Consider the following 12,769-nt stretch of genomic DNA (forward strand, 5'->3'; position numbering starts at 1 on the left):
TCCACTGTTTCCATATTTCTCTTTCCTCAGTCGCATCCCCCCCCCCCACACACACATACATTTTTGAGACAGAGTAATAGAAAAATTGGGCTGATTGCATATAATTGAAAGAAGTGTTCACCTCATGGCTTAAATTCAAAGCAAGAAACGCGTTCAGTAAGGAAGTGACTTACTGAAAGCTTAAGTAGACTGAAAGCAAGAACTGTTGTACCAATTACTTATCCAAATTATCAATACAAAGAAAAAGTTCTAGAAAGAAATTAAGCACTGTTCTATTGAGTGCACAACTGTTAGGAATGCAAAACAGTTGTTCTGGTGACATGGAGTAGACTGGAAGGAAGATCAATCCAGGCATGAAATTCCTTTAAATCAAACTCGAACCTAGAACAAATCCCTAATCTCCATTCCATGCTATTGAGGTAGGCAACATAAGAAAGCTTTAGAAGAAAATGTAAAGCTAGAGCTGGTTAATTCATGAAGTATATGAAATGAGCCATTTCTATTTCAAATGTATAAATTTGTTGCTTAATCTTTGAACCCTGGGATGTAGAATAGATGATATATTATTAACAGGAAACTATAATCTCATTAAATTGACTGTCAGTGACCATGATCACTGCCAATGATGAGTAGTATTTTGTAAAGAGTTGTTTCTTTGTGTGTAAGTGAATAGCATATCTCAAAAAATAACAACAAATAATGATATAAAATATGTAGCAATTATCTATATCTGTATCTATATCTATCTATCTATCTATCTATCTATCTATCTATCTACCTATCTATCTATCTATATAATCACATTTGTTGTTTTGGGGGACAATAAAATTGGACATTTTCACAAATTATACAATAGTGTAAATATAAAGGCTATACGTACTTGGAAGCAAAACTATTTATGTGTTTTGTGAGTCACATTATTTCGGTGGTCTGGAACTGCACCTGGGAATTCTTTCTATGAAAGTCTGTAATTATTTTTTAATAAAAGGATAATTTATTCAAATATAATATTGTCTTCTTAATGATATTATGGAATTATCTGTTCTATGCTCACAAAGAAGATAAAAATTTAAAAATGCCCATACTATATTTGAAATAAAATTAAACATTATAACAAAAAAATAGAATATATCTTCAACAAACCACAGGAAGTTAATTCCTCTTGGCCTTTTGAGGACATAGCATCACTTGACTATAGGTAAATAAACAAGCAGTAGATTATCAACTGACTAATTCAATTAGATCATTAAGAAAACTGATACAGAAATTCTACCGCCTAGACAAGTTCTTTTTGTCAATCTACTGCTCAAAGCAGTTTTATAAATCAGTAATCCATTCTCTGGGTTGGCATTCATATATGGTGAACCACAAATAAAGTTAATTTTACAACCACAATTGGTGGATGCTTCAATCTGTCATATAGTCCCCATTACATATAATGTTTTGAAACATCACAACATGTACTGCTTCTGTTGCTACTTAAAAAATGTGTATTAAAGCTGTTCATTGCTAATTTACTTTATCAAAAACATATAACTACTCATATGGAAAAACTCAATTTGTCTTAAATCATTAATCAACAAATTAAATTAGTTACCAATTTTCCTACTTTTGAGAGAAATGATTATTTTCTTGTGATAAAAAATGAGGTACCATGGAAAACCTCTCTTGAAATACATCACTGACATTATCTATAATAACCATCTTCTTTGATGCCCATGCTTGTAGGGATGGAAGACATGGCCACAGACTTGTCTCTACTCACATGCCACTTCCGGGATTCTGTCTGAACCCCAATGGCACCTCATCCCTCCTAAGTTATAATATCTGCCCTTAACAATATTGAGAACATCTCCATTCTTTAATCAATTCTGATGCTACCATGAGAACAGCTCCTGGTCAGTTCTCTGCAAGATTATCATGACAAGTTCTACCTGACTTTCTTCCCAGTTTAACTTCTTTTCTTCTGGTCTGCCTCTTCTCACCATCACTTCTGTTTTCTAATCCCCTCGAGCAGAATCTCTGACATTCCCTCAGTCTCCAGCTTCTCTTGTACCTTCTATATCGGTGTCATAGCTAAATACCACTTGACCATCATGATAAGCAAAGGATGTTTCTCTCACACACAGTGAGGGGTCATGCTGACTTGTGTTGTCCACAGTGTGATCTTTTTGCTTTATGGACTCTCTTCCCAGGATTTTATCAACTATCTTTTCTTTTGTAACCAAAGGCTGCAGTGTAGGCGTTAGTCAAAACAATGTGAGATGCAGTAGTTATAAATTGAAACATATCACTATTGCTTACTTAGCAAAATGAGAATTTAACAGTCTACTTATCTGTTGATATTTATGACTGGGAATGTGTTCCATGAGTTTAAATAAGTTTATAATGTTATTTAGATTTAGATAAACCGCTGTGAACATATACATGGAAAGTGACAATAGTTGGGGTCTAAAAGAGGTTTCTAAACTGATAATTAAGAAGGTGAGGCAAGAACATCCCAAATTCAAGGACTGTCTGGGCTACAGGGTGAGGAAAAGCCTATTGTAGGTAACTTAGACCCTGTCTCGAAATAGAAAAAGAAAGAAGGGGTAGGGATAGCAATCAATGATATAGCCCTTACTCTGGATGTTGGAAGCCCTAGGTTTAATCCACAGTATTGCAAAGGCAATAAGTAAGTAAGTAAGTAAGTAAGTAAGTAAGTAAATAAATCTAAATACCTTAGCAAATAATGCTAATAAATGTGCTGGTGAAGTTTTAAAATTTCATTTTAGCACTAATGAGATATATAACTTAACCAGCATAGGAATTTTGGCATTAGAGAAAGATGTTTTTAATGATTTATGATTCCAATACTGATTTTATTCTGTTTTTGTTTGGTTGGTTTGGTTTTTTTGTTTAGTGTTTTTTTTGGGGTTTTTTGTTTTGTTTGTTTGTTTGTTTTTTGCATCTTATTCTGTATCCCAAGCTGACCTGAAATTCATTACCTAGGCTAGTCAAGTCTCAATCTGGTGAACATATTACTGCCTCGGTTTACAAAGTGTATACACTACATGCACAAGCTATCTCAGTGTGCAGCTGCAGTTTATATACAACTAATTCATGCTAATCACATATGGGTTTCGGTTTTACGGGCCATATCACTTTTAATTAAATAAAAGCTAGAACAGAAATGTATACTATGTATATGTAACAGTTAGTACTTCAAGCTGGTGCTTCTGGTAAAGTGAAAACCCGATTCAGGAAAAATAACAAGATGCTAAAGATCAGAGAAGCATAAGTAGCAACTCAGGCATTAAGGATAACGGTTTACTCATTCTCTTGTGTAATCTTATAACTTTTTGGGGGGATTTTTGTGTTTTACATCTAAAGAAACAGGAAAACTTAGTTACAAATGAATCAAACAGAACTTCTCTTACAAAAACCATTACATTGCATGCACAGACTCAGTCAAGTAAGATCTCCTCTGTGTGTGTTTGTGTGTGTGTGTGTGTGTGTCTGTGTGTTCTCTTATAATTTTTGGAATTTTATGATTGAGTATTTGAATTAACAAGAATTTAAATAAAATATCTTACATTATTTCAGTTTTTCCTTGAGAATTCATTTTGTATTTATTGAAAACCAAATCTTCTATCATATATATCCCTGACCACAGTTTTGCTTGCCTCCCTCTACTCCTTCCAACTCTCCCTTCCCTCTCCTGTCACCCCTGTTTATTCCTTCTCCATTTCCTCTTCAAAAAAGAACAATCCTCCAAGAGACAATAGTCCAACAGGGCAAAACAAGATACAATCAGACAAGACAAATCTCTACTGATGAAGGCTACTCTAGACAACTCTATAGGAGGAAAAGGGTCTCGAGAGCAGGCAAAAGAGCCAGAGAAACACTGGCTTCCAATGTTAGGACTTCTGCCAAAACACCGAGCTAAATGCCATAACTTACACACTCGCAATGTAACATGATCATATCCATCTCTCTCCCTCTGACTCTTTCCATATCACTGGCCTTACTTCACTTTAGTTTTCATTCTAATGAGAAATATCCCATCATTCCAAAGTACACATATGTCTTCTTATTTGAATCAGATTAACAATGTGACTTTACCTAAATCTCCACACATTTCAGTTACAATACAGTCTACATGGTGAAAAAATAAAGGCCAATACCAATTTGATGTCTGTTTTGCATTTTCTATTTAAAATTTAAATAATTGATTAATTCATCATGATTCCTGAATGTTACTGGAAACAGGCTCTTCTGTCATATTGAGATAATGAAGCATATTCTTGTCAATACTTTAAATGTGACTTGCTTTGGCTTCCTATCTGATGATTCGGTATATACATTATTCATGTCATACAAATATGAATATTTAATTTGGGGGTATGAAATTGGTTCCTAAATAAGTCTGAGCATGTGTTACTAATAAATGCTCCACCATCGTTGCAGGGTGGTTGCAAGGTAGAAGTGTGCAATACTTACCTGCACACTGAGGTCAGCATCTATGTCACTGATGGAGCATAGTAGACACAAGGAAATGAGATCAATGATTTAAACCTGACTTCTTTATCACGCTGAATAAACTTCACCTGAATTAATAGTTTTCATTTTAGAAAGATTTATATTGTCTATATATGAAATATTTATGATAACTACAAACAACTAAGCATCTACCAATGTGAAGAGCACTTTATTCAAATGCCTCAAGTGCTTTTCTGTGATTCATGAAAGTATGTAGAGGACTGCCTAAGAAGGAAGACCAAGTGTGAGCATAGATACTATAGAAATGTGTGATAATATCAGTTCCTGAAAGGCACAGTGATATAACTGTAGCTAACCAGACTCTGGCTACTTAGAAAAAGGTAATGAAATGGCCAGAATCATAGAGAGCTACCGAAGAAGAAGAAGAAAAAAAGATGAAAGATGGAAAGCAATAAAATTCTGTATCATAATATTAATCTCATTTTTTTCATAATTACTTATATGTTTATATTAACTGAGAACTCTTAATGACTAGGCCCTGTGTCAGTTTTAATCAATGTTAGATCTCCCATGCACAGTACAGGACATTTAAGAAATTATTGTGCCAAAGTTTGAGTAGATATTTGTTAAATATTAATATAAAGATGACATTAAACCTCATAAACCCTTTCATTGTTATAACTAGGAATAATACAGTCTTTTAGACTGTTGTCAGAAAAAAAATGAAATAACATGAGAACTGCTTATAAATGGGCTTTTGACAAAAATATAAAATAGACATATACAAATAAAAGAATAAATGAGAAAATGAATGATGCTAAGTATATTTATATTTTTCAAAACAATTTAGTAGTATACAGAAAGTTAAAAATGGCTGGTATTATCTCATACAGTATAATAGCAAAGAAAATCAATAAAACAAACAAACAAACAAATAAACAAAAACCCTCAGTAAGGAATACAGAGTGTGTAATCCTTAGAAAATATCTGTCCAAGAAAATCATGTCATATTTTGGAGGATACACTAAGTTCTGAAATACCTGATAAAATTCTAACTTCTGCTTCATTTCCTGTTCTTATGCTGGCTGGATTCCGAGCCGAGCATCTGTAGACTCCACTGTCTCCTGGCTGAAGTCGGCTAATCTGCAATGCTCCGGAGGGCAAGACGACCACACGCGAGTCTCCTGGGAGTGGGTTGAGGTCTTGTTGATTTTTCTGCCAGTGTATTGTTGGCATGGGTTCCCCAATGACTTCACACTTAAGTAACACTGTATCTCCCATGAAGGCTGTGATAGATTCCGTCTGGGAAAGGAACCTCAATGGCCCTAAGAGAAAGACAATGAAGAAAGGATGAGTCTTTTAAATAAAGCACAATTACCAGTATCTGCTGTTCTTCGTGAGACACTGTATTTCAGAAGCTATACTCTCCACTTCCATTTAGTACTTGTAACTTTACCACATATTGTAACATATCAAGCAAGACAAGTAAATTATTTCAATCGGATAGGAAGGTAATATTGACACTGGTCTCTAGGAGCCTCTTATGAAAATAAACAGAAGAGATAAGTTTAGTAGTTTGAAAATTAAAGTTTGATGTGCAGGCTAATGGTGGTCTTGCATGTCAGTGCTGCAAATGTGTCCTTTCTATCTTAAATCTGAATGTTATCCTGTCCCAGTTACCTAAAACTGGACCAATGTCTACAGAGTTATGGTGGCTCATTAAAAAAAAACAAAAAAACAAAACAAAAAAAAACTGTTTATGTAGTATGGGTTGAGACAGTTTCAGGAATGGAAAGATACATTCACTTCCAATTATATGGACAGAGAACCACCATTGTTAGGTTGACAGTGTAATGTGAATATTTACCAGTGTTTCCCTGGTGTAGTTACAGCATGGCAAAGAAAATTTCCATGAAAATTTCTTGAGGATTTCCTCAAGATAAACATAGAGTTGCTCGTATTTCTAGCTTGTGTGGACCACACATACATATGAATCATTTCATAATGTTTTGTTTTCTGGTCTAGGTAGTGAAATAGTAGCTAATCTATGTGACCACTCTCATGTTCTCATGAAATGCCTTGTGAAATGGCTGGCTCATAAAAGCAGAATAGGAAGGAAGGGGATGAGGGACCGGCCACAAAGGAGTAAGGCATGGTGAGGAAAAGCTTCCATTTTGATGCTTCATTAGAGAAGAGCAGAAGATGCTATGACCTTGGCTTCCTAAGCTTTCTACAAACAAGATACATCAGATATTGTCCAAGAGAATCTTCATATTATTTGGAGACTCCAAACGCACCTGTATGAACTGTGTCATTATTTATAAAACATGGGACATTTTTCCCCCTAGGCTAATTGAACCTAATAATTTGATTTTTTTGATTTTGATTCAGTTATCACAGATATGTTATTGTATTTTGATTTCCCCATAATTTTGAAGATACTGTTTTCATTTTAGGTACATGTTACAATCACATTTTATTAACTCATTATTCTGCGCTTCATTAGATTTTACTAATTATATTTAATGGTATTTTAATGTTGATAAATGTATCTTAATTAAGTCAGAATTTTCCATATTTGAGATTAAATCATGTCAGAAAGTTTTTATCTTTTTCTAATCAGTATTATATCTATGACAAATTCTACTGTGATCCACTTTCACTACTGCTGCTTTGAACTTGATTCCTCTAAACACTTTTTTCTTTTCATAAACTGAGAAAAAGTCAGGTGAGCACAGAAGGTCATAAGTAAATAGACTGGGTTAAAGATAATTTAACATGAGAGGCAATAAGGATCATTATAGCGATGCTTTAGGCCCTGGGTCAAGGGAGACCTTCACGTCTACTTCAAATACTATGGGTTGTAATCATAAGACAATGGAATAAAATGATATATAAAGTTATTTCAGCACTTCCTATGGAACATGTATACATTGCTGAAGACTACCATTTTTATGTATCTCTGCCTGAAGTACTGAAATCATGGAGATATAATCCCATGGAGATGCAATGTTCTTTAAAATGAATGATTAGTGCAAGATCATGTAGACACTGCATATTAACTTGTCAGTTGAAATGTATTCCACACACACACAGGTTATAAAACTCCCTATCTGCTTCATAAATTTGAAACTCGGGAATTTGGATCTATGGAGCCACCTAGACCAACACTTAGAGGTATTTTCAGGATGATACCAGCCACTTGAAAAAGCTTACTCTTCCAAACAAAATAACTCATCCGTAACTATGGTAGACCTGCCCAGAGTATTTGGGAAAATAAAAGGCATCTATTAATTAGCTCCTAGTTTCATGGCTCAAAGTCTTTCTAGGCTCTTAGTGCAGTTTTGTATGAATGTTAAAGAAAAAAGATACAACATATAATTTGCTATGAATTAACTTAAATGTGGATTTAAAGAATGAAACCAAAGAGTAATTTCTGCAGTACTATACTATGGTTTATGTCAGGAAGCCAGTTTCTGAACTACTTAATAGCATTCTTCCTTGTCTTCATTGATAGACTTTATCTTATGCTTAAGGGAAGAGTTATGAAATATTATGTAATAATATATTAAATTTATAAAATAAGAAGATAGCTCTCATTTATGTATGCTAGAATTTGATATATTAGGTAAATTGAAAATAATATCTGCATACTTTCACATATGTGGAAACATGGTACTGCATTAGGCATAGACATTGCAAAGATTCAAAACCACTGTGTTCCCCCGATTATCAGTGATATTAAAATTTTGCTAGATTACTAAATATTTGCTATTTATATTTTGAGTTTGTAATATATGTTATAGATGTTTATCAAATATAACTCTATTTGATATTTTAATAATTGATAGGATATTTAAATAGTAGTAGAAAAGAGAATATAGGCAAGTAATTCAATTTGATGATCAACAATTGTTTTTCTTTCTTAACCTCATCTGACTGGCATATTGGCATATTGAGACAATGGAATTGGTTTCTAGTCTATAAAGTACTGTACAGCATTGTCCTCTGAACTGACAGGCAGGACACTACGAGAAATTTAAAAGGCTTGGGAACTGACATGAGTGCCTCCGCTCAAAGATTGAGTCAGTCACCCATAAGGTGAGCTGTCATAGGCACTTTCAATAAACTCACAGGTCCATCACTGCTGTCCCTTGTTTGGTCAGTGCTGGTGTTGGGTGACTTGTAATTCATCATTTCTCCCCAGGCCAAAATAAAAAAACACAGATTTATTTAGTATACACCACCACACCGATGTCAGATTTTAAGTAAGAGAAACAGCAAAGGCCATGTTGGTTTCAATGCCTTGTACAATGGGTTCTGGACTAGAACTCAATTCAGTTTTAAAGTTAACAGTGTAGCATAGAATCCTTCAAATAATAGATTATGCAGATGGAAAATTATAAAATGACTTTTTGTCTTTTACTTTTGCTGCTGCAAAGAAAACTATGCAACACACAAGTAAGTTTATAGGCTTTTGTGTGGCTTGAATTACGGCTTCTAATATGGAACTAAAGGTCGGCATGGCAACTCCTGGTTGTGAAAGAAGTTATATGATATCAATTTTGTGGCATATTTTATTTATTAAATTTCCTGAAACTCATAAAAATGAAATACTGGATTTTTTCCCGAAATCAATAGATACAATAATATAAAGTAAATATTTTTGTGCTTCCTAGGGTATAAGATTAACTTTGATTTTTGTGAAGATGAGTTTCCTGGTAAGCAAGAGTCTCTTCACACTGAAGAGATTTCTTGTAATGCATTGTTTCCCACCTCTGTTCTTTGCTCATTCATGTCTATCCCAGATAGATATCAGAATATATTTCTAAGTCAGGGAGCTTATGCTGCAACTGTTGAACAGGGCTGTGCTTAAGGGTTTTGGTATTATCTTATTGTCCAAACACTGTAAAGAGTTTTGTTTGTTTTGCTTATTTGTTTTTATTATATACACCATTTTCCACCAGTATTACAAAACAATTTTCAACTCCATTGGACTTGTCTAAGGCCCTAAACTTAGTCTTCCCTTGTTTTGTTTTTTCTTGATTTTGTTTCTGTTTGTTGGAAACAGGATTTCCCTGTGTAACCCTGGCTGTCCTGGAACTTGCTCTGAAGACCAGGTTGGCCTCAACCCAAGAGATCTATCTGCCTCTGCCTCCCAAGTACTGGGATTAAAGTAGAATGCCATCCCCTCTGGGTAGCTTGTTGTCTTGATGTCATTTCCTTAGCAGTTTCTCTAGAAAGAGATATTTTCCCTAACTCTACCTGAAGGCATTCTAAAAGCACCAACTATAACAGCCTACACTTTTCCTAGTCGTTCTGAGAATGACCAATCTGCCTTAAATTTTTTATATCACTCATAATTTACAGACATTATGACAGAGATCATTGTATACATAAACCTGAAAAGTGTTCTCACGTTCCTGTTATGTATCTATATTTTATTTTCCACAGGGCATATCAAATATGTACTGACAATAAAAAAATAAACCTTAATATTTTATTAGGTGCTATGTAAGTGCTAAATGCTTTAACATATCCACAGTTTGAAACCTGGAATTAGTTTTACATTTATCACTTTCAAACTCACTCTGGGAGCTTAGATGGTGTGTGATAGCACACCAAGGTTCCAGATAATCTGGGGTCAGTTTCTTGCTTCATCTTTTCAGGAGTTGGATGGCTTTGTATTTGGGTATCAATTCAAGTTTGATATTGTACTACACTGAGTATCTTGATTCACTTCACTTAATTTTTCAAAAGTTATCTCTTCCCTTTTGCACGAATAATAGGAATTGAACCTAGGGCCTTATGTAGTCTAGCTAAGTGCATTACTACTGAGCTGTATTGCCTGTCCGTCATAATTATTTAAGTATTATTATCTTCAGTTTATATGGAACAAAACAAGAAAAATCTAAATGAGTGCTGTGTAACAAGGGTATTACAAGTAAAATTTGGTACTGTATTATCATTTTGAAACTGCCTTATTTCCTTAACCTAACTGAAATTTGCTTAATGTGAGTTTCTTCTATTTTGTAATACTCTGCTCTTCCAGTATCAATGTAGAACTGGGTAAGAAATTTAGTCAAACCAGTATAGATGACTGTTAATATTCTATTCGTTAGGCTTCAACAACTGATGATTGAAAATATTTTAATTGTATCTGTGCCAAACATGTGCAGACTTTTGTGTCATATTCCCTAACACACATAACTATGCAATAGTATCTACATATTATTATATAAATGATGAGTCAGCTAGACACGATGTATTGTATCATGGGATGCATTTTTGCAAAACTGACATCTTATGTGAAGCTATCAGCATCTGGAGATTCTTGTTTCTACAGAGTCCTGGAACCAACTCTCCCTGCATACACGGAGAGACAAATCCACATTTTGTGCTCAATTAAATTCTTTATAAACTAACTACAGTCTGGAGTGCTGTACTGTTCAAAATAGCACAAAAACCTATTTGGAATACCTCAGGGGGGCTTCTATCTTTATCCTTGAGAGAAGGTTGTTTCCTAAATGGAAATGTTGTCAAGACACCCACCTTCACACCCAGCCTGGCCCAGGATGCTATAACAGCTTCCTGTCTAGGAACACCTGGAATGGAGGAAGCTTCCCACAGCAGTCACCTCACAGCTTTAGACATGTGCAGTGCTACCATGTGTTAACACAGACCAAAGCCTATTAGGAAGAAGCTATAAAAAGAAAAGCACAGTTCGTTTTACATATGGGAAAGTCAAGACATAGCCCACATAGAGAAGCTCTATTCTATCCTCTTGGCCTTGAGAAAAATAAATACAGCTACTTCTCATTCTTATAAGTGACATATACAGACTGAAGTGTTTAGGCTTCAGCATCTGAAACATTACTGATAGCACCAATCCCTATTACAGCTGCATAGTAAACAGGACTGACAACGAGAAATATAGGCCCATTATAAAGTTAGCATGGAGGACTGGGTCTGCCACTTATTCTGATTTCCATAAAAGATCCTTCTGTTATTGCTTTATAATACTTTATCACCTGAAAGATTCACGAAGAGCCTCTTTGCATGTGCACTTTGTTAAATGTTGCACAAGGTCTGTTTTACATCCATAAACCAGATTCCTTACTGATGCATTTACCACCAATACAAGGAAGGGTTTACTTTTTTAGCTCTCATTAACATAACCATTGATTATTCGGGAGGTGATAATGTCAATTCAGGGAATAAATCCTCACTTCATTCCTCTGCCCAGGTATAGCCAGTTATACTCCAGTCTCCTTTGTACCACATACTCAGACTGACACTGAAGAACTGTGGGGTTTATTTTATATTCCAGGCTAATCTGCAAATTCTATGAGCAGAAGGACTCGGTCCTAGGTTTATCCTGTCTTACAAACAGCACAAGGCATACCGATTCTTCATCAAATCCATACTTGTTGAATGAAAAATTATATGGTGTGATTAATTTAATAGTTGGCTTAGATCAACATCAAAGGCCCTAAACACGAAGAAGTGTTGAAGGAAAGTTCTGGAAAAGAGTTGCTCTATACATTGAACCTTTGGCCAATGCTTATCAAACAATTAAAGATTTATTGATAGTGTAGATGTTGGAATATGGCAGATCCAAAACCTGATCCCAATTGATCTTTAGTCTTCAAAGTAGCCATCCCTTGATAAGCAGTGTCTGGCCCAGTCCCCTTGGGGCTAACAGGCACAATGCTTTTGTAGTGTTCTAACAACATTCTAGTTTCCTTCCAGAAAAGGCCAAGACTGTCATCAGATAGCACCCGAGCTGAGACTTCCCAGCTCTCCTATAGCTACTGCTCCCTGCAATGTGTTTAAAAAGCTCCTTGATTTATGGCTTTTGTTGTTGTGTCACACAAAATTGTCATTAAACCTCTACCACATTGGAACACGGAAATCGAGACAAGCAGAATCTGTATTCCCGGGACAGACGTGGTCACATGAATTGTTCCAGAATAATCCCTCTCATTCCATTTGAAGTAAGTGATGTATTTTTGCAACCATGAAGAGTAAAAGCAATGATGTGTGGTGGGGTGGGAGGTAGCAGGGTAAGTGGGAGAAGGGAGTGGCTTCTTCAGGCAAAGTGCTAAAGAGCTGAGGCTAGTACATTGGAAGCCCGGCTGAACACTCACCCTTTCAGATGGAAACAAACTGTAGGTGTGAAAATCAGGACACAATCCCTAATGCAACTGCAAAATTCTTATCTTAGATTTACAAGCTTGCTTTGAGGACCAGCTTATAATTTAGGTGGTATTTCCCCATCTTCCTT

The 12,769-nt window shown here is 35.1% G+C and overlaps 1 protein-coding gene across 2 annotated transcripts in view; it reads right to left on the minus strand.

The window, feature by feature from the left end:
- The window catches only part of Dcc (deleted in colorectal carcinoma), a 1,097,616-nt gene that overhangs the window by 566,868 nt on the left and 517,979 nt on the right, over positions 1-12,769 (minus strand). For both annotated transcript variants that reach the window (XM_006525588.4, NM_007831.3), the window contains exon 3: positions 5,523-5,807. In XM_006525588.4, coding sequence (XP_006525651.1) covers positions 5,523-5,807 — 285 coding nt within the window. The remainder of the gene's footprint in view (positions 1-5,522; positions 5,808-12,769) is intronic.

Source organism: Mus musculus, chromosome 18 (assembly GCF_000001635.26).
Source record: "Mus musculus strain C57BL/6J chromosome 18, GRCm38.p6 C57BL/6J".
NCBI lineage: Eukaryota > Metazoa > Chordata > Mammalia > Rodentia > Muridae > Mus > Mus musculus.